Raw genomic sequence first — 23,436 nt, forward strand, 5'->3', positions numbered from 1 at the left:
GCGACCTAGTACCAGCCAGATGTTTTGGACTACAACTCTTATCAACCCCAGCCAGCAGGGCCAACGGTTAGGGGTTATGGAAATTTAGTCCAAAATATCTGGACTGCACCAGTTTGCCTGCAGCTCTGAGACAGGTCCTTTCCCCACCATGTTTGATTCCTACAAGGCATGTGGTGTCTTGAGTCTAGTCCATATTGCATGTCTCGTAGAACTAAAGAAACTGCATCAAAGATATACTCGCATAGTGTACTCTTGTGCTGCAATGAAATTACTATTTTCAGATGTTCTTGCTGTATCTCTAGTTTAGCAGAGTACCAAAACTAAATATTCCTATTATAAGAAAACATCGTCCCAACTATATGTATGTTCCACAGAATTGAAAAGTATGCTGAAATGCTGGGGATTCTCAAATATTACACTGAAGTGATTTTAAGTCCATCAAAACTGAATGGTAAACACTTCATATATTAAAGAGATCTTAATGTAATAAAATGGTTTAAAAATTGCTGAAACTGACAATAGTCAGTATATTTAAATAAATTGAAAAAGATGAAATGTACACACCTCGTGCTGCTTTTACATTAAATCTTAATCTTCTTAGTGCCTCTTCTGTATCAAAATTGCACTTCACCAATTCATACAAAGCCTAGGAAAGGAAGAAGCAATCCAGATTATGATCTTCTCAATTGTTGTTTAACAATTCAGAGTCAATGGCTCAGTTCAGACAACACGTTTCTCCGTGGTGGTTTTAGAACTCCACAATGGAGTTTTTATACCACCGTTGAGAAATGAGTTGCCTGGCAGGAAAACTCCATGCAATGGGGAATATCCATGCTGTGCAGAGGAGAGTTCCTGCACAACGATTATGTTGGATATTGTGTGGCAGACTCCATGGAGTTTTCCGTTGAGTTGACTTTTCCCACTGGCTAGAGTTCCCTGGCAAGAGTGGCAAAAGGAGGGAGTGCCGCTCTAGGAGAGCTGCCAGGATTGGGTTTTTTGCAGCAATGGCTGACGGGGTACCATTAGGAGAACCGGGGTAGGAGAGAGGGTGGAGGAAATATCAAACGTTGCAATGGATTTTACTCAATTCTAGTGTAGCCCAATCACACAACGGTGGAGTTAGAACATGTTGTGTGGGGAGTACCCCCTAAAAACTCCACCGTTGAGTGGAGTTTTCACACTGTGTTGACTAACGTGTTGTCTGAACTGAGCCAATTATTTACTTTCTAAAAACCTAATATTAAAGACAGAGATAGATTCAGCTGTTGTGAATGTGAGGTTTAGAGGTTTACTTGTCCTCTAACAAATATGAAATTCTGAATCCTGCACCCAAAACATTATGGGTTGGAGCCAGAGTCTTATTTGCCAGTGAAAGAATCTCTGAGCAGAGTTGTGCTCAAAATGCTATGCAAGCCTCATTGCTACCCCTCCCCCACACACTATTCTGGAGGGTCCTCCGACCTACCAGAGCAAATTTTCAGGACACCTAACTAAAAGTATATATGCAATTCAGCCAAACTGAGTGAGTGTAATCTGATAGATGAAGAAAAAGAAATTGGGTATTTTATGGCCACTAAGAGCTCCAGGAGTTTTGTATACCTGTTCGTTGTCTTTAATATGTGATCCTTCAGGAATTGCATCTATTCCTCTCTCATCTCCTGTTCGTTTGGAGGCTTCATTAAGGAATTCAATCACTTTATTTTCAGTCAGGTAATCTGGATTCCACAGCAACTGGTCATCATTTTCATACACTAAAATTGGAGAACAGCAAAATATACATTATTTAGCACTTATGCTTAAAAGGTTTCTAAAGAAACATCTAATTCTTTTCCTTTCACTTTACCTCTAAACCAAGCTACCAAGTTCTATTTTTTAAGTATCTCCGAAGTATAGGGGAAAATATGCTGCTTTTTCTTTCCTAAAGGCTCTATTTTTTAAAGTTGCTTTACATATAGCTGGCAGATAGGAAAGGAGATAAATTGCCAATTGTAAGACATACACACACACAAACACACACACCCCTCCAGCTTGTATGAAAGCAGAACTGTGGATTTCAGATTTTGAAATATAATTTCACGGTACACCCCTACTCCATTACCTATTCATGTACATGTGCTACTTTATCTCATGTTTAAAAAGACAATGTTTGTGAGTAATGGACATCATATATTTTATTATTATTATTATTATTATTATTATTATTTACATTTATATACTGCCCCATAGCCAAAGCTCTCTGGGCAGTTTACAAAGATTAAAAAGATTAGATTAAATCTTGTTTAATCTAAGTATGCTTTGTAAAAATAACTCATGCTACAATTTTTGCAGGATGTGCAAAAAACAGGTGACAATAGCTTAGGACTACCAAGGAATTTTGCAGACCTCTGCGTAGGCCTCAAAATGAACATTCATCAAGTTTGTTCTTTTTGACTAAAGCCACTGGAAAATAGTCAAAAGTAGTGTATTTCAAGCCTGAAAAACAGCCGAGGCCAGTAAGACAACTCCCATCATCTGCAGGGCTTAATCAAAATAATGGTACACTGGGGGAATTCCGCACTTTCTGGAGGCCCCAGAAAGTGCACTTCGCCAAGCGCTCGTCTGACCCGGCTCCTCAGAACAGGGCTGGACGAGCAGGGTTGGCAAACCCATGGGGCAAGCCCCCCGCAAGTTCTCCAGTCCCTAGCCAAATCACAGGGGAGCACCAATTAGTCCATTTTTTTTATTCAGAACTGCACTGAGACAATATGGATATTTGTTACTCAACTGAGTAACAGAACAAGCTGCAAAAGTATTTGAGCTGAAAGAACCAACTCTGTTTTGGCCTTATTCTGTGATGTAGTCTGGTTGGAGTCTGCACCAAGATTCCAATTGGTAGAAATTTACCGTAGCAGCTCCGACAGGTTCTCCTTAGGATTTGTGAAACCCCCCAGAGCCACACAGCCGAAATTTTAGGCAAATGGTTTCTACAACCAAGGCTGCAGTCCTACATATGCTTACCTCAGAGTAAGTCCCATTGAATTCAGTGGGATTTACTTCTCAGTAGGCATGCATAAGACTGTACTGTAAAGTTGGCAGAGCTGAACTACTGAGTTTTACTGATTCAGTGATTTGTAGAATGTTACTTACCTTAAAGTTCTTTCAATTTAGATCAAATTATCACAGTAACATTGACAGCAATTACCTTTCTCGTTCTCTTTGTATTTAGATATACCAACTGGAATTTCAGCTTGAAACATGGAGCCAACCATGATTTCCTGTTTTGAAATATATATATACATATATATACAAATTATAAACTTGAATCAAAATTTAATTGTTGCAAACTGCCCAGAGAGCTTCAGCTTTGGGCAGAATAGAAATGTAATAAATAAATGCAATAGATGTAATAAATAAAACCACAAATATAACTTAACAACAATGGGAACAGCATTAAAAAAAATATTTCTATATTTGTTGGCATCTTTGTACAGTAAAAATAATTATGTGGGCTTAAATAACAGCCCACAGGAGCAGTTAACCAAAACGGGAAAGGAAAAAGTTAGTATTAAGTCTGAGCCCAACTCTTGAATTGTTGCTCCCAAAGAAGCCTGGAATAGGACGATAAACCCTGGCTTCATATTCTGACTTGTTAGCAGAGCCACAAATCAAGTGTACTAGTTTAGATGTATTTCTAAGTTTTTGTCACTTGGTGAATTCTTGGTTTGTTTAGCTACTCTCACTGCTGGGAGGAGCCAAGCAGGAGCCAGGCAGCGTGCTCATGCATGCTGTTCATGAACAATACGCCAGAATTCTCCAGAATTGAACATTGTGTGAACATGCCCATCGTGAATGGATCCAATCACTAAAAGATATTGTTTGATGGCCAAACAGCAGTTATTTTAACTGTCAAACTTCTTACTTTAATAAAGGGAAAATATCATTGAAGAGATACAAAACTGCAGATGTCACCAACAAAATATGTTTTACAGTTTGGTCACTGTAATAGCTCACTATTTCATATCCTCAGTGGATATTAAACAACTTTAGATCTCTAACATAACTACAACAAATAAGAATACCCTCTTATTTAAGCCAGGTTTATGAAATTTTCATGATCTACTGCCTTAGTTTAGAAGCCTGAAGATTTGCGCTTTCATTAACAAATATTTACATCTCCTGGATGCAAAGAAAATTACAGGTTTAATGGTAGTGTATCTAGCCTATACTATCAACCTTTCAAACACAATCCTCAAACTGCACATTTGCAAAGGGTTTTTGATCTCCCTAACTCACTAGGATGACCCTTGGTAAGAGGGCACTTTGACCACATACAATGTTTACGAATGCTTTCCTGAAAATATTTTTGATTCATCTGCACAAGGTCATTTGTATAATGGACATATGCTGATATGCTTCAAACATTTACCTTTTTCCAGTCTTCTGAAGGAATATAATCTTCGTCTTCTTCAGATTCCTCTTCTATTTCACTATCTATATAAGACAATCAACAAATGTAAATAGATACCCTGAATTGTATTACTTCAAATAAAAATATAACCTAGAAACAGATTTCTCAAAGCCAGATCTGGTTGGCTAATTGAACAGTGAGCTATGACGTCACAACCAACTCTATGTGACTAATTGTGGCAGGGATCTTCCTACTGAATTGTAATACTGAAAATTTAAACAAGCAAGCTCCATTGCTGAAAAGTTTATTTATACAGCAAAATGTTTACCTAGAACCAGGTTTGAAATGGATTTAAAAAACAAACAACTTTTGGGGATTTCTACATCACATTTTACTTAAGCCATTATTTCTAGCAGTCAAATAGTTGATGATAATGATCGTAAAGGAAATTACTTACTAACTACCAAGTTACCACACTAATCAAGCAACCCAAGAGGGTGCCTTTAAATTTGCCTATCTAAAGCATTGAAAGAAACATGGGCCCTTTCTACACCTAAGGATTATCCCAGGAAAATGGAGGGAGCGTCCCTGCCTGCTCCTGGGATCCCCTGTGTGGCATTTGGATGTATAGGAACAATCCCGGGATATAGGGCTAGTATAGACATGCCCATGGACTATTCCAGAAGCTTTCTTGCCTCAAGATAGATTAGCAGGTTAAAACATCACCTGTGCACCCCTCAGTACCCTTTATTCTATTTTATTTATTTATTGCATTTCTATACCGCCCAATAGCCGAAGCTTCCCGCCTAATTGTCTCTCATAAGAGTGACTTTTGTAATGCTCAATCAACCAGCCTTAATTCAATCAAGAATCCAGAAGTCCCAAGGAAGACTTTTAATCATCCTCAGAGCCAAGCTTTTGTAGCCTTTGTTTTCTCCTAAACATGAGAACGCCCAGAGTCATTGCCATGCTATATGCTTGATTGCGGAACTCAGTGCAGACATACATTCTGCGGGGTAACTCCAAAATCTGCCTTACTTGCTGGCTGATCACCATGCTCCATTTATAGCACTTCCCCTTTGTGTCCCTCTGGTTCTGAACATACATTTCCACGACTAGAGCTTTTTGCTTGGGCTACCTTGCTGCCTTGTAGACCTAAGAACAGCTTCATTCCTGTGAAGCCCTTTTGCTGCCTTCAAGCCAATTTCATTTCAGTTAGGTCGGCAAAACATACAGGAAGCTCAAATATCCACGTAAGTATCTGCCTAGGCCACTGATCTTCTGCGGGCCTCTTGGCATCTCAGGGAGGCATGCCTCACAAATGAAAGTGGCATAACTATGATGAGTTATTGATTTTATGCACAGTGGTTCATCCTGTCTGTAGCTGAGTTAAGTGTGAAAGGCATGTTAAGTTTCCTAGCTGAGTTAAGTGTGAAAGGCATGTTAAGTTTCCACAGAAATGTGGATGAGAGCCTCCACCTCCAATCCTTGCCTCTCTTCCTTAAGTTAGTCTGCATCTCTCAATGTTTATTATTTACTTTGGGTGAGTTAGGATCTAAGGAGACTGTTCAAGTCTTCTCCATTGCAACATCTTCCCAAATTTTTCAACTTTTCTGTTTCTTTCCCTGCCCTATTTTTTTTTACCATCTAGCTTGAGAAGAGTTCTGAAGAACTCAAAAGTTTGCACATTTTTGTGTAATTTTGGTTGCTCCTAATAAAGGTATTGCCCAACTGGATGAAACATTTATAGCATATCAAACTGCAAGAGTTGTTCGAAAACAGATTTAGATGACAGTGCTTAGTACATGAAAACACATACTTGCATCGAAATATTTACAGCGCCGTGGGCGAATTATCTCCTGTACAACAGATGGTGCTGGATCATCATTGGAGGACTGTGTCTCATCCTCCTGACCTGATGAATCCTTTATGGCCTCCTCCTTGCATAGAATGAAACAAACAAGACCACAATTATTTTTATTATTTCTAACTGACTTTCTATTTAACACATACCTAATGCAGCTTATAGAAGTTAGCAAACAAAATAAAAATAGTAAAATGGGCAAACAATACAAAACAGTCCTAATTGTAATAATAAAACCAGAACCTTAAAAAGTAGCCAAATTAAAAGCAAAATATATCAGATTAGCAGACTAAAACCATACATTAAAAGTGCATTGAAAAAAAGGAAGCCTTTAACAGATGTCTAAAATCTAAGAAAAGGAAATTTGTAGATCGCCACAAAGAGGTATTTCCTTTAGAGGTATGTCTAAATCTAAAAGAGAAGGGTCTTTGTAAAACTCCACAGTTTCACAATCAACACTGAAAAGGCTCTGTCTAGCATACTTGCTCATCTGATTTTACACATGGATGGGACCAAGAACAGGGGCGCTGATGTCAATCTTAACTAACAGGTAGGCTTGTTATGCATAAACAGTTCCTGAGGTAACCTGCACCCAAGTCATAGAAGCTCTAAAGGCTAGAATCAACACTTTAAATTGAAAAAAAAATGTGCGGCCAATGTAGATGAAGTAAAACTGAAGTAATAAGCTTTGTTCTTTGGGTCCCAGAAACAAATCTGGCCACTGCATTTTTGAACAACTGCAGTTTCAGGATTTACTTTAAAGAAAACTGCACATAGACAGCATTGCAATAGTCCAACCTCAAAGAAACTGAGGCCAAATTTGTCTTTTTCATTAAAGGCCACCGCTGGTGAAACAGCTGATGCTGGTAAATGTCACTCCTTCCCTCTGCCACAACCTGAATATCCAAGAAAGTGCACACTCCAGACTGCATGTACCAACACCTTCATGGGAGTGCAATCCTGTCTCAAACAGGTGATATAACCTAAACCCAGATCACCAGTATTTGTGATGAATTAGTGATGGATTATGTTTCAGCTTGTTCAACCCCACTCACCCCTCAACTAATGATAGACCCTAGTTTGTAATCTCTACTCCCACTCCAGGATTAGAAATTGGAAACAAGAGACAGAGCTGATGCAATCCACATGATACTTCAGCCCAAGGTTCTGGATAACCTCTCCCAGCAGATATGCTTTAATGTGGATTCCTGGACTGACAAGGCAGTTGGACTCAAGGGCCTTATAGGCCCCTTCCAATTCTACTAGTCTATGATTCTATGAGTCATGGGGCAGAACAGGATAGTCTTCCAGCACCAATTTTTGAGATCACTTTCTACCAAACCACAAAACCACTGAACTACAGTCCTCAAGGCAACTCAGAAAAACATCAAGGTGATAGTATTGAAAGATGCCAAAACTTTCATGTGAATCAACAGGATTGCACTCCTATCAATCAAGTTGTCTACCAGGGTGACCAAGACAGTTTCAGTTCCAAAGTTGGTAAAGAAACCAGACACAAATAGATCCAGATAATCAATTTCATCCGGGAAAATCTAGCGATGTTACTACATGCTTGAATATCTCGCTCAAATAAAGAAGATTTGACACAGGGTGGTCCTTGTTAACATTGCCTGGGCCCAGGTTCACTTTTTTCAAGTTAGGTCTCACCACAGGTGTAGGAACTATGCTCTCCCTTAATGAAGCACTGATTACCCCCAATACCCAGACAGAAAGAACTGTCTGGGCTACTCTGGTAATTCAAGCATTGAACATACAAGTGGCAAGCCTCAAATTGTCAAGTAGCCTGTCAATATTATTAGGGAAAAGCAGCTCAAATGTATCCATTACAAGAGTGGTGGAAAAAAGTGCAGTGTCAGACATTCCTAGGCTTCCAGTGCTTTGGTATTGGAGGACTTTCAGGAAGCATGAGCAGCCCAGGAGACTGGCGTGTTGTTATTGTTGTTGTTGTTTTTAACTTAAAAGGATTTCCTTTTAATTTTTTTAAAATAGCTGCTTCAGTTTCACGTGCTTTTGTGGGGACAGGAGTATTGTCAATGCATGCTCTCTGCATGTATGCCCTGCCCACTTTTGCCTCTGGCACAGTTTTCTACACGAATGCAATCCCAAAAGCTTGCACTGGGGCAATCAGGGTGGATAAAAATTGATTTTTTTAAAAAAAGGATTTTAAAAATTTACATCAATTATTTTAGAAACAGAAATGAAATACTATATATCTCTCTAACTTAAAAAACAACATAATTACAATTAAATCTCATCAGAAACAAGCTAAACCTACACTTACAATTTCATAAAAATGAAGTTACCTACTAGCCAAGCATGGACATTAATTTCAGTTTTTCATCTCATTAAAATGGCTCTGTTCAGACTAACTGCCTGGTCTTGCTCCTTGAAAGTTCTGTGCTTTCCGTTTCTCTGACTCAGGTCACATGCGCAAAGACATAGGCTAGATAGGATTGTTTTGTTCTGTGCTTATGTGGTGGTGGAGTTGGGCCAAGCAAGGCAGAGGAGTTAGAGAAGACAGAAAGACAATGCAGAGGGGTGGATCAAAATTGATGCTTTAAAAAAACCCATAAAATAGATTTTAAAAAATGTGCATTGGATTTTTTTTTCCACCCAGGAACTATTAAATCTTGCTTTGACCAATCAATCATGGGTATTCCATTTTTGTTTGCTACCTTGTTTTTTGTGAGGGTGAGGCTGGGCCAAGACAGAGACCTTGTACACATATCACGGCAGCAAATAACTGACCCATGATTTACAGGAATACGTAGAGCGTGCAAGCCATTTGCAGTTTGAATAAATAACCTATAAACAATAAACAGTCCAGAGTGTCTAGGTTCAGACATCGGTTATTTATTCTGTCTTGAAATGGCTTGCATGCTCTGCACATCCCCACATTTGCTGCTGTGACAATGCAAACTTGCCTGGAATGAAACAGAAAGAACACAAGAAGAGCCATGCTGGATCAGACCAAGGGTCCATCTAGTCCAACACACTGTTTACACAGTGGCGAAACAGCTGCCCACAGGAAACCCACAAGCAGGACATGAGTGCAACAACACCCTCCCACCCATGTTTCCCAGCAACTGGCCTCTGATACTAGAGGTAGCATATAGCCATCAGGACTAGCAGCCATCAATAGCCTTTATCCTCCATGAATTAGTCCAATCCCCTTTTAAAGACATCCACATTTGTGGTCATTACTATATCTTGCGGAACTGAATTCTATAGTTTTAACTGTGCACTGTGTGAATAAGTATTTCCATTTATCAGTCCTGAATTTCCCACCAATCAGCTTCATGAGATGACCCCAGGTTCTAGCATTATGAGTGAGAAAAATGTCTCTCCGTTCACTTTTTCCACCCCATGCATAATTTTGTACACCTCTATCATGTTCCACCTTACCCCTTTTCTAAGCTAAACAACCCCAGCTGCTGTAACTTTTTCTCATAGAGTTGTTCCAGCTGCTTGATCATTTTAGTTACCTTTTTCTGCACTTTTTCCAACTCTACAATATTCTTTTTGAGGTGCAGTAACCAGAACTGTACACAGTATGCTAAGTGTGGTCACACCATAGATTTGTATAGGGGGGGGGGGAGGGTATGATCTTGGCACTTTTATTTTCAGTTCTTTTTCTAATTATACCTAACATGGAACTTGCCTTTTTCACAGCTGGGTTGATAGTTTCATTGAGCTGTCCCCTACAAGCCCAAATTCTTTCTTGGTCACTCAACACTAGCTTAGATCCTATCAGCTTATACTTGAAGTTAGGAATTTTTTTTGCCCCACTGTGCATCATTTTGCACTTGCTTACCTTGAACCATAATTGCTATTTTGATGCCTGAATTCCCAGTTTGGAGAGATCCTTTTGGAGCTCCTCACAATCCTATTTTGCTTTAACCACCCTAAATAATTTGGTATAGCCAGCAAATTTAGCCACTTTAATGCTGACTCCTAATTCCAGATTATGTGTGAATAAATTAAAAAGCACTGGTCCTAATAGAGATCCTTGTGGGAGTGTGGGACCCCACTGTTTACATCCCTCCACTGGGAGAATTTACCATTTCTGTTCTTTAAACAGTTACTGATCCATAAGAGGACCACTACTCTTATTCCATGGCTGCTAAGTTTGCTCAGGAGTCTTCAGAGAGGGACTTTGTCAAAAAAAAAAAAAAAAAGGAAGACAAAATTCTCCAGCATGCATCTTCCTGAATTTTCATACTCAATGGAATTTATTTCTGATGTGATAAGTATAGAATTGTTCTGTTATCCTCAAACTGTCATGAGTGCTGGTAATAAGGCAGGCCCTATAAGGGAATATTTAAAAGACATTTCTGCTCTAGGCACAGGAAGCATGCTATATATAGAGAGAGAGAGAGAGAGAGAGAGAGAGAGAGAGAGAGGTAAAACATTGTAAGAATGAAAGAGTGTAAATAGTACTCTATTTAGTTGTAAATTAACATGGCTTAGTGGTCGGAGTTACACCATTGTTTAGAAAATATATGAAAAGGTGTCAATGGGAAATTTGATTAAAATCAACTTTTTTTCTTGCTGATTTAAATCAATCCACCCATTGAGCAACACAGTCCTCCAAGTCAAAAAGGTTTCCCTCCCCTGCATTACAACATGACCAGACAATACCCTAGCAATTCCCATTCTGACCAGAGTAGGAATTGCTCCGCTGGCTGACATTTTGCAGATGCAGTAGTGATGAAGAATAAGATTTGTTCACCACCATTTATGCTTCAACATGGATGTTGGGTTGGATACATCTCAATTTTTCTGCCACCTGTGCTCCTGCCATAGCGGGATTGATTGCCCAGAGTTACTAATTAAGTGCAAAGCTTTCTTAGAGCTTTATTTCTTATAACTAAATTATAAGAAATATAACTAAATATCCTGCCCAGATATTTCACTGCCACATTTAATACATGACAACAAAATAATGTAGGATTTGTTCACAAGTCTTAAAGTTTTCCCACCACTCAAACTGCCCTGTAACAAATACCCAGGGACAGTGACATGGGCTGCTTTATACATAGCTGCAAAATTGTGCTATATGTACTGGAAATTTTGAAAATTTAAGATTTACTTAGATTCAGCTTTCTCAAAAGTCAAAAGAATGCCATTAAGAGCTTTGACAGAAGCCCAAGATCTGCTTATTACCCCCTTCCCCTTGCAGTTGTAATTATGGAATTTGTCAAAGGTTTTGTGATTCCTGGTAAAACAAACAAGATTTTAGATAAAACTGGCAAGACTAGAATCCAAATCCTAGGAGCCCCTCAAACAAAAGCAAATGAAGCCTGCAGCACAGTCACAAAAAGAAGAAATGCTATAGGAATACGAGTTTATACCAGAAATGTCTTATTTGCATTATAACTATTTCTGAGGAAAAATGGAGTAACATGTTGTAATTTTATAAAACTAAAGAATGTTTATGAACCTTAATGTCTTTATTCCAGAAAATACAAATATTTGGAAGCTCAGAAAAACAGCTCTGTTCCATATTGTTCTCATTATACATACAAAAAGCCTTTACATTTATGATATTCATTAAAATAATTCACATTTTCTTGATTACAACACACTATAACAGACATGTGCAAACTTTTCGGCCCCAAGGGCCGCATCCAGTGCCATATTGGAGCCTGGGCACCACACATGTATGCATATGCACACACAAATACATTCCTCTATTCCCACACACACTCCACCCCACACTTACAAGGGTTTCCATTGGCAGTGCTTGCATCGGATATTGGAGATAATGGAAGGTTTTTCCTTGCTAGTGATAGCAAAGGACAGCTGTTCCTTATCTCCACTCTCTCATCAAAGGTTTCCCTAGCTAGCACTGGTACTCAATTCAGAGATCAGACATAAGGGAAGGGTTTCCCTCACTAGTACTTATCTCTGATCTCTGGGGCAGAGGTCCTCAAGGAGGACCATGGCACTGGGAGGGGCCATGGTCTGCACACCTCTGCACTATGCTGATCGAACAATTTGCCACTTACCTGCATGTTAGAGGTACATGCCCTCCGGCAACAGGCTAAAAGATGATTTGCCTCTCTTTATTCTGATGATATACACCTATTCTAGCCAATGTGGCAGCTTGCATAACACTGTACTCACAACTTTCTCTGAGACTGTTTACTCATTTCATGACACTCAGATTATATTTGAGATGAAATTAGAAGTGAACTATGGGCTTCCATGCTTCCTCACTACCTTCAGAAATTTGACAACAGTTAGGGGGCCCAATGCTCACTTCCATCTCTAGAATCGAGAGTAGGATCCAACAGTGCCCTATAGCTGGTGGCCAGCGGTGCGCATGTGCCCCCCCCCCACCACCACAAGTGACGCAGCATTTCTGGGAGTAAGCCCCCAAACAACTAGAAACACATGTTTTTTTCGTGAGATGGCCCATTCAGAAACTTGCATTTTTGGTCGTTTGGGGGCTTGCCCCTGGAAGCGCTACATCACCACCACTAGTGGGGCTGACCACGTGTGCACCAGGAACCAGTGGTGATGGGTGGCAGTGGTAGGACACCGTTGGATCCTACCCCAAGTAACCATCTGTTGTCCTTAACTCAGTCATTTTTTAAAGGGAAGAAGAGAGAGCGTACACTCATGCACATGCAGCCACCATATTGGAATGAGTTTCCTTGACGCAGGCCTATGACAGCAGTCAATCCCAGCTTTCCTTTTGCCTTCTGACCTTTAAGAGCCTATATACACAATCAGCAGGTAGAAACTTGGAATCAAAAACACACTCCAGCTTTAAATTCTGATATTTACAGCAGCTTCACTACATAATGCCATGTCAAGGAATGTACATTCTAGCTTATCAAAGGCACATGAGGGGGGAGCATATAATAGCACACACCAAGTTTTCAAATTATTAAGACTAACTCACTTTATTTTCTCCACTGCACCCACTGTTGTTATCATTTTCTTCACCCTCACCCTCCTCCTCCTCCTCCTCCTCTTCTTCCTCTTCTGGTAGTGGTACAGTACCATCATAGCCATAAAGGCTAAGAAGCTCATGAATTGGCATATCACCTTCCTAAAAAAGAATTAAAACAGGAAATTATAATAATTTCACCAACCTGTAATCTGCAGGTTGACTAGTCAACAGAGGCAACAATTGCCCCCTGGAAAGCAGATGTCAACCTGCAGATTCATCCTCAGCCTCAAGTCTACTTGCTGTTTTCACGGATGAGCCACTTATGAAGTTTGATATGAAACAGCAGGATGAACTACACTCCCAGGTCCAAGGAAAGTAATAGTGAGAATTATTCCCTCTGGTACATTTCTTTCTGTGAACACACATGAAAAAAGTAACAGAGAGACCAACTACTGCGACTTCCATTGGACTTGACAATGGTAGCAAACAAAGGATTACAGTGGTAGAAAACAACCACTGGTAAAGGGCTTTGGAGACTCCCTCTTTGTAATGGCACAGTTCTCACGTAACAACAAGCCATGGGCCTCCTGCCCGCTCACTGTTTCCGTTTGAATCCACTTTCAGCAACAACTCAGGAACAAACACCCTGCTCCCCCCCCAAAAAAAAAATTCTGGGGTTGTTTGATGCAATGTGCAAACCCAGAAATATGGGTTGTTGAGTGACAAACAACCTGGAGTTATGGGTTTGCACGCCACATCAAACAACCCAGGAACCTTCTGAAAGTGGATGCAAAGCAGTAAGGGAATGGGAAGTTGTGTGCTCGATTGGTCTGCCATGGCCCCACTAATTCATAAGTTAAACAACCCATTAATTAGTGTTACATGTGAACCAGTTCTCTGAATTCTAAAGTTGTTTTGCACACAATTTATAACAAATGTTTTGAACTATAGATAGGAGAGATATCTCTTGAATGAAATGACAAGACTATCTAATGTTCAACAGTCCAGTTTAAATATATATTTGGAGGCAAAACTAGCTGCAAGCACTTTGAAAAACACTAAGTTCATCTTCTTTTTATATGAACCCACTGTGGTGGGTAGTGCCAAAAACTGAATCTGCTATAAGGATGTATTAATTAAAATAGACAATTTTCCATCACAGAAATATTTCTTCAGGCCAGCAATGGGTTACAGGTTCCATCTGGCCCATAAGCATGTTAAAATCAAAATACCTTTTTTAGGTTTGTAACTTATGACTGCAGAGATAAATTGAAAATGTTGAGTAAAAACAGAAGAATGAAACACGTACAAGGAAACCACAACTCTATTGTATTTTTTCTATCTCTTATGATTTCTAAGGCTTATATATGAGGAATTATCAGAAAGTGGTTTGAGGTTTTTTAAAAAACTTCCTCAGTGATGCTTTCAGAGTATCATCAAATAAGTGCAACATCTGCACCAGCTATAGATTTGTCATCTGTGTTCAATAAAATGATATACTGACTATATTAATGTTATCTAATCATATGCCAATTAATCAGAATATATCCTCAAGGCTATTCTCAATATTGAACAAAGTACCCACAGAGTCAAACGTATGCAATATCTTTGACACACATTAGGGTCTTGCCTAAACTAGGTTTTCACTAAAAATCAGTGCTTCTGACCCTCCCTGTCTACTTTATGACATCTGGTTAGCATGCAGTATGATACCACTAAGGATCTGTGCCATTTTGAAGAGACACATGTTTCCCTGCTGTCATTTGTCACATACCAAAAAGTATGGGGACAGAAGTAAAAAAAAGTATAGGTAGTGTGCTTATTGCTTGGCAGTAAGAACCTAAAATGTTCTAGTTACATTGCTGATGTCCCCACTGCTCCCACATGCCAACCAGACATACTTGACCATTTACTTAGTTTCAATAAGTAAAGGCATTACAACTTATTGCAGAAAATTATTAACAAGTGAACAGATTAAAGGCATTTTTAATTCCAGATTAATCTGACTGGGAGAAAAGTTATATTTTCCCAAATGCACACATTTGTGTCAAGCATTAGGCAACCATCAAACTGGTTTTAAACTCATTCCCACTGATACAATATGGCTTTCAACAGTCTAAAATCTATGTCCTGGTCCAAAAATAATATTAATTTCAGAAATACATAAATAAACTACATAAAGTTAAAAACTCAAAACTGTGACAGGAAAATAAATTTAATGAAGGCAAATTAATCAAATAGCTTAGATGGAAATGATTTATACCAAGCAAACAAGTCTTTGTTAAATTCATACAAGATACATACTATAAAACTTTCTACATTCCTTATTTATAGCTCCTGGGAAGCCCATGACTACTATGAATATGGAGCATAACATAACACTTTATATATTCTTCTACTGGGGCAGGGGATGATTCAACATATGCTAAACAATCTTTATTTAGCTGTTTGCCCCCCTCCCCTCCCTTCTAATGGCACCTTTATGTATCACCACTTATGAATATTTCTGCTGGGATTTTTAAACTACCCAGTTCCTCAGGTACTTGAGAAGTCACTCTTTAGCTTGCATGAGTTCATCACAGTACATCACCATAATACACACAGAGAGATCTATTGCTGAATCAGAGCAGAATGCCCAGTATGGGAAGCAGTGCTCACATAATGTGGGCTATATAGAGTGGAACTACCTTGAAGACTCCTTATACTTTTCACTCAAATGCCATTTGATAGACCACTATTCTGCTGTAATTCTGAAAGATATATATGTATTTCCAGGTAAAGATTTTCCTACAAATTTGCAATAAGATTGCAAGTAAATACAGTTTTTAGAGTTAGTTAAACATATTTTCTAGCATTTACCCTTGTAAGATCTTCTATTTCAGAACTGAAGTTTGTTTCACCTTCCATCATTTCTTCTTCTTCTAATGTTCGTTCATCATCAAAATCATGAACCAGCATGTCAGCCGTTGGGTCAAATTCATGGTCATCTGATGTTGCAGACCCTCCTACAATTTGATTAATAGCCTCAGAGTTGATCCCATCATAGAATTAAGATCATTATTATGGAATGTGAATAGTTTTTAAGCTAAAATTAACATTAAAAAAACATTTTTGCAAATGCTAGATCTCTAAATAAATAAACCTTCAAATAATAAGCTAATGTTTTAGGCAAGATTTTGCTGTAACTTTCTGGCTTACTCTTCTCATTGATACATTAAGTGTTCGGCATACTTTTTAAACCAGTTTTTTTTGTGGGGGGGGCATTGTGCTCCCCTGACTATACTGGGGAAGTGATAAAAGGAAGTGTATATTACCATTAATTCTTCATATTCTCAATTTTTAAAACCAAAATGCCACAGGAATCTATGCCATATTGTTGCATATAAAGTCTTGCTTACTTATGTGTGGGTTTTAAACACAAAACTTAAAGCATGTCAACAGAAGCCTTTGTTTACAATTGCTGCTGCTGCTTACTACTACTACTACTATATTTATTTGTATCCTGCCTTTTGCCCAATGCTGGGCCTCAAGGTGGCTTTACAAAATTAAAACATATGCAGTTATTATTTATTATTTAGTTGGTAATAACAGTGGAATTGTTATACCTCTTCTATAAAAGCCATTACTAAAGGTTTTCAAGGTCAGGTTTAAAACTTTTGTCTTGAACCTTTTCTAAAAGCAGAGGAGTGCATTTCACAATGTGGAAGCCCTCTCATGCATACCCATTGAGCAGGTGTCTGCAAGTAGCAGAATCCTCAGAAGAACCTCTTATGTCAGGTTCATAACAAGACAGCATAGAAGCTCACATATTATCTGTACCCTCTATAGCCCAGACTCGCAGTAGAGCTTGAATCATACAACTTTGCACTTGCCAATACATAGTGGATGGTGTAGTATGTAGTGCAGTAACATCAGCACAACTTCAAATCTGTTAAAACTCATGACTGAAAGAATGTCTGGAGCATAGTACATTCTGGAGTATAGAACATTGTGCCCATGACACAACTAAACCAAGCATATAACACTATGAAAGTGGTATAAAAGCGGTTTATGGTCTGTGTCATGGGCCCCACCAGTTGTCAGTGCACTTCAATACCACTATAAACGAGTAGTGTGGCTCCTGCATTTTATATACCGCTTTCATACCACTTTCATAGTTGAATATCTGCTTGGTGTAGATGACCCCCCTAGTGCATAATTAGAATAGCTGTCGGGCTTTCTGATTCAGCATGCCCAACACCCGCAAACCATATATGGCCTATGACCACCCTTGTGCAGATTATTGCTCAGACAAATTGCAGTGGGGACTAGCAGGATCACCACAGGTGGCACAGCTCTGAACAGTGACTGCTACAGAATAACACAGCTCCTTAATGCCTCGCATCTACTTCTACACTACTAAACTAGCTGTTCAGGAAGGGCCTTCCATCCTACAACCTAATAGTTATTTTGAATACTGGAAACTTACAGGCATAGTCTATTCATCAAATGGAATGATTTGTTAACATAAACAGAATTACGTATTAACAAGCATAATTTCTGTCCTAATCCTGTAGAGGACTGTGAATGAAAGGGCTCATTGCCAATTCAAGGATGTAACACAAAAATACAATTATTACATGGTTATTTCCGTTTCTCTAAATAATCAGGGCCTGAAAGGGGACTGGGTTGTTGCAAAAGCCACAGTAACTCTGAAAGTATGAAAGATAATGTTCAGAAAAAGAATATAAGCTACTCTATTATGCAAACAAAACAGATAAACTTGTAGTATGAACCTGTCTACAGTCTGATAATTTCTATTAATGCTCCAACCAAATCTAGCTATAGCAAAATAGCAAATCTTTATCCTCTTATTAACCTCTTACATTAATTTCTGAAATCTGTCAAGATAGGCCTGAACTTCCAGCATCACACTTCAATGGCAGTAAGGTCAATCCAAAGGCCTTTTAATGGCAACTGGGATAGAGCAGCATGGCTCAGCCATACTTGGCCTAGCACAGCATCCAATTTAGGATGCAGGAGCCATCCCTTAAAGTGATATTGTCTTTTAGAATGGAATAGAGAACTTGCACTTTATTATAGTGGAGTTAATTCCTGCATAAAATGCTTAACTGGAGAATATTAATAAAGTGCTCACTTTCCCCAAAAACTTTTAAGTATCAAAATAAAACTTTACCTGGACTTGCTGACTCAACAGAAGGCTATCCAGAAAAAGAAAAAAGAAAAAGAAAATATTATCAATACCAATTATTTAGCAATATATTATAAATATTTTGAATTACACTTGGTATTTCATTATTTTCACCTTTGCGTTTAAATCAAGCATATAACTGCCTAAAAATGCATACCATAGACTTTTTGACAGATTAAAAAAAAAATCAAAGGAACACACAACACAACAAAGACAGCACATGATTAAATACCATAATGTTTACCTGTGGTTCAAAAGAATAAAACATATTTGCAGTATGGGAAAAATAATTGTAACATTTATCTAAGCTACATCTCATTCAAAACATATTTGGTATAAGCAGTGAAATACAGTGATCTGTTAGGAAAATTTCTTAAAGAGATGCTGTTGCAACTTTCTAGTTACCACACAAAAAGTCAAACATATATATGTGAAAACCGCCACATGGACTGAGACCTGAAACACAGCCTTTTCAGAGTGCTCACATTTCATAATGGGCCAGTTCACATGATGGCCTAATTAATCCATGATGGGTTGTTTCTATCCATAACTAAACTGCGATACTACTACTTCTCCTAGCATGTATCCACAGAGCATGGAAGGAAGGGGCAAGCAACTGCTGGCAAGGCTTCACTACACCACCCACCTTTCTGCCATTGGTCTGCTCATCTGGGCATTTAATAATCTTCGTCTGTTCCTGAAAACACTCGTATTGTGCCGATGAAACCCTTCCCTCCCCCGCTACCTGCTTCAACTTGAAGCCTCGTTTTTAGCAAAACAACATTCCTCCCTAGGCTGCTGACTTCCCATTGGAGCCTTGTGTGAGCACTTAAACATTCTTGCCGCCCTTGGTGGGTACTGGAAAGAGCCATGGGACCTTATCGCTGTGCCGGCCAGCCAGTCCCCCTTTCTTCACTTGCATACCCTCCTGCTGCTGCAATGCTTCCCTCCATTCCCGCCCCCATCGGCACTTCAAAGCGCCCACCACTCCGCAACTTCCCAGCCTTCCAGTCCTTCCCCCTTATTGTTCACGTTTCATGGTGCAATGCTGTATTTGGGCAAGGATTCAGAGGGTGCAAGGTGGGCTGCTGGCTCCGGGAACTGATGGGGATGGCATCATTCTCAGCCCCAAGGGGGCTTTCTTCCAGAAGTGCACCACCCCTCAATTCATTCATGTAAAGAATAAAGCATATGACAATAATATTTGCGACTAGGTCTTCCTCAACATCCAGAAGTGCGTACAGAGAGGGCCACCATGACTTTAGTCACCCAAATAAATGCTTTCTCTCACTGGTAGTTTTGCCCTCCTGTGGTAGGAGTTCTTTGGGCGTACTTGGAGCATGGTATGGTACCAAGAGCCAAGGCTGAAGCACGAAAGCTTGGTCACCCAGGATAAGAGACCAACAAGTATCCTGCTAACTGTTATAGGGGTGGTGGTGAAGAATGTGCCTGAGGCTAGCTTATCTGCTACAGATGAATTCCCAAAGACAGCGGTGTCATGACTTCTTCCAGAAACACCAGCATACATAGCCAGGATACTGCTCTTTGCATCTACAACGGCCTGCAAAACCTTGCTGTAGAAAGTTATAGAATTCTAGCCCTCTACCATCCAGAGCAAGGATTCTTATTTCTGCTGTTCACCACTCCAAAATCTTGGTTGTGGAGTTGTATACAACTATTGTAAATAAAATAAATAAAATAAAATAAAATATGGGACAAATCCAGGGATGCAGACATACATGAGGAAATCTAAGCTCATTCCACCTTGGATGCTTTTTTTCTTGTCCCACAGCATTGTGATGTCTGCCAGACAGGACTTGCACCTTCTCTCTGAAAATTTCACAGGCTGTTGATTTTCCCAATTTCAAAGATGATACTGAGCAGGAAGTAGCCAAAATTGAATGCCAGTTTTGTGGAGGATCAGCACTAATCACTTTTTTTTAAACTGGCATAGTCATTAGTGTATCTTCCCTTTGGATTATTGGGCCTATTTCATCAGCAATGGTATCAATCATTTTCCTTTCGCAAAAACACCCATCATCGCAATTGTCAAGGTCAAGTATCAAGGCCCACACAGCTTCTGTGCATGGAAGGGTCCAGTGGCACACTGAGAACAGGTGAGCCTTCAGGTGCTCAGCCACACCAACTACTGCTGTGGGCTCTCATGCCTGATTGACTGCAATGGACATTCTCCGGCACATCCAATTCAGGCTTCATGTGTGGTCATGATGCTTGTCTCTTTCAAAGCACAATTCTGCTCCTCCAGCTTCGTTGAGGTGCTGCTCCAGTGCAGCTGTGCTTAAACACTTCCACAGTCACAATACTCAAGGATGCACTGTAGAGTAGACGGCAGCCATGACTGCAGTGTTGGTGCCCATACTTGCTTCTCAAACTTTGAAATTTTAGGTGTGAGCTATGGTTACTCGTATTTACCGTTTTGGGTGGGGAAGGAGCGAGCGGGTGCAAACAAGATGTGGGCAGGAAAAGGTGTGGAGGAACTGGGAGCAAGGGGGAAAGCATGCTAAGAAATGGAGTGAAGGTAGATATGCTTCCTCTACCAAGAACCTACAGCATTGCATTTCAGTGGTGCTGAGTGTTGTGCACTATGACCTGCTAACAGAGCAGCTGGGCAGTTAAGTAAGCTCTTGATTCTCCCTCATGTCCAGGCCTTCAGGTATGCACTGATGGGCCTTCAATACCATGCTCCCAAGAGTCTAACTACTCCACGCACAATAGCTAGCAAACCCAGGTGCATCCCACAGGCTTTATGTTCATTTTGATATAGAGAAATGAAAAATAGTATGTATCGACTCTTGAATAGGCGCACTAGGGAGAGTGGATGACAAGGGGACAGAACAGAAAGTACATTGTTATTTCTAGTCTAATACAGCCTCCCTACCCACCAATATACTGCCTAAGTAACATCATGTAATGCACCTTTCTACAAAGCAAGGCAATTATCTGCCTCAAATGTGCACATTTTAGCCCCATGGCTCTTGGAGCAGCAATGGAAATGAAAAGGTACCTGATCTCCTCACTTCTCTTCTCAGCTAGCTGGGCTGTACTGGAAACTTTGTTGTGTAGTGCTAGCTAGAAGTGTCCTTGATTCTTTCACTCACATTTCTGCACTCTAGCTCTACTACGTAATTATTAGTAGCTCAAGGGGAAAGATAGTGCTAGAAAGGAAAGGACAGAATTTGGGCTACCATTACATTGAAGATGGGTGGATTACTCAGAATCACTGGCTGGCCGCCTCTTGGGGGATGTCTTCCTCCATCCAAATTAGGCCTGCTGGATACCCTGGCCTGCTTATTGGCCCACTGCCATATATTAGCAGCACTGGAGCCTTATTCCCAATGGTGGCTCTGGGAAGCACACAGCAGGAGCCACAGGTTGAAGCAGCAGGATTGTATGTCTAAGGCACCCGAGCATGTCCTGAAACTGACCCTGAACAAGAGAAGAAAGAAGTTCCTGTGTGTGAGGGGGTAGCATATGGGTAGGGATGGCAAGTGACTTGAGCCTGCAGTCCTGGAACAGGTCCTGTCAAGGCTGCTGCTAACATTTGTAGACAACTAGTCTGCCTTCCCATTGCAACAGTTAACTCCTCCATGGCCCACTCAAAAGTTCTATCTGCAGTGTGCATGCTTTCACACAAAGCAGTAGCTATTGGCTCCATAAGAGTGTAATCTCTGAGCAACGTGATGTGTGGCCCACAGACAAGGGATGACCATTCACCCTACCCTCTCTTCCTGCCGTACAGTTCCACGAGAAGTTCACCAGATGCTTCTGTGTTATGAACCAAGTCTCTAGCAAGCTGCACATGATTGGTTTTGTGTTTATTCTTAAGCATGCCCCTCTCTGTGTTTTAGTCAGCAGCGCATCTCCTGATTTGACGGCATCTCACAGAGCACTTTTCTATTCTTCAGCTCATAGTTTCTCCTGCTCTTCAACAGGTTCCCCCTCATCTTCTGCCAATCCCTGCTCTTTTGCCATGGGCAGGAATCCGGTAAAGGTGGGGTCGCTCTGTTCAAAAAACAGACCAACCAAGTTCTGTTCTAGTGCAATGGAGGGAACATTTCCTGAATGCACTGTTCTTATGATTATACAGATTCTACCCTTAAAGACAGAATTAATTAAATTAAATACTCTATGGGAGAAAACATATAGATGCCCAGATGATGCCTGTATGCTTTCCCAGCAGAATAAATAGCTGCTTTGTGGAGAGGAGATTTAGATCAGAGAAATGGCACAGGAAGATGCTTGACTCATTCCTCAGTATTGTGGCCCCATTACAATTTGGCTATGCCTGTTTTACCTTTAAAGAAAACATGAAACACTGCAATCATAGATTTCTTACATCACCTCTAGTTTACACCTCATGTCGCAGCTTGATATTTCTCTCTCTATATCAGCTACAAAGAACAGGGCATATGGAAGAGTTTTCAGCTCTGAAACACCCTCAAATAGATCAGAATAGAATATTTTTCAGAAGTAATACAATACATTTTAATAAAATAGGCATTTAGTATGGAAGCGGAAGCCTGAGATTACTTTAGTCAAGAGCTTTATACATATAATGGAATGAAATGTACAGAAATGAATTTCCTACATTGAAATAGTTACTATCCATCTTAAACCAAAGTCATACACAAGTTAGGGCACAATCCTATGCATGTTTAGATAGATAAAGTTCTAAAATCCTCAGCATTCCCCAGCCAGCCATACTGTATTAACTACATGTGATTAACATTGTCTTCATATCATTTATGTCAGTGGTTGTGAATTCACTTGCAACACAGCCAATTTTGTCTGTTTTACATATCACTCAAAGTGTAAAGTATACTACAAGGTGAAAAATGCAGGAAATGATCTAATGTGATTATAAATTTACATTAATATCAGTGCTCATCCACAGCTCATAGTCTGCACATAAACATTAATCTTCCAACCACTGAAGGTACAATGTACAAACATTAAAAACTGCTTCACTAGAAGACTTGCTCTGTTCAAGCAGTGACAGTTTCCACCTCCTTTTCACTGCTATCAGGTTATGCTAAGCTTCATAATAA

The 23,436-nt window shown here is 39.8% G+C and overlaps 1 protein-coding gene across 2 annotated transcripts in view; it reads right to left on the reverse strand.

Annotated features, from left to right (window-relative positions):
• MIER1 (MIER1 transcriptional regulator) overlaps positions 1-23,436 on the reverse strand; it is a 43,135-nt gene that overhangs the window by 11,102 nt on the left and 8,597 nt on the right. Inside the window, exons 2-9 of one of the 2 annotated variants that reach the window (XM_063137633.1) lie at positions 18,353-18,377; positions 16,036-16,181; positions 13,186-13,335; positions 6,207-6,327; positions 4,406-4,470; positions 3,182-3,254; positions 1,600-1,751; positions 565-646 (exon numbers count right to left, since the gene is read on the reverse strand). In XM_063137633.1, the coding sequence (XP_062993703.1) occupies positions 565-646; positions 1,600-1,751; positions 3,182-3,254; positions 4,406-4,470; positions 6,207-6,327; positions 13,186-13,335; positions 16,036-16,181; positions 18,353-18,377 (814 nt within the window). The remainder of the gene's footprint in view (positions 1-564; positions 647-1,599; positions 1,752-3,181; positions 3,255-4,405; positions 4,471-6,206; positions 6,328-13,185; positions 13,336-16,035; positions 16,182-18,352; positions 18,378-23,436) is intronic. The other variant, XM_063137642.1, reaches the window with a different exon arrangement.

The sequence above is a fragment of the Elgaria multicarinata genome, chromosome 1, assembly GCF_023053635.1.
Source record: "Elgaria multicarinata webbii isolate HBS135686 ecotype San Diego chromosome 1, rElgMul1.1.pri, whole genome shotgun sequence".
NCBI classification, from domain to species: Eukaryota; Metazoa; Chordata; class Lepidosauria; order Squamata; family Anguidae; genus Elgaria; species Elgaria multicarinata.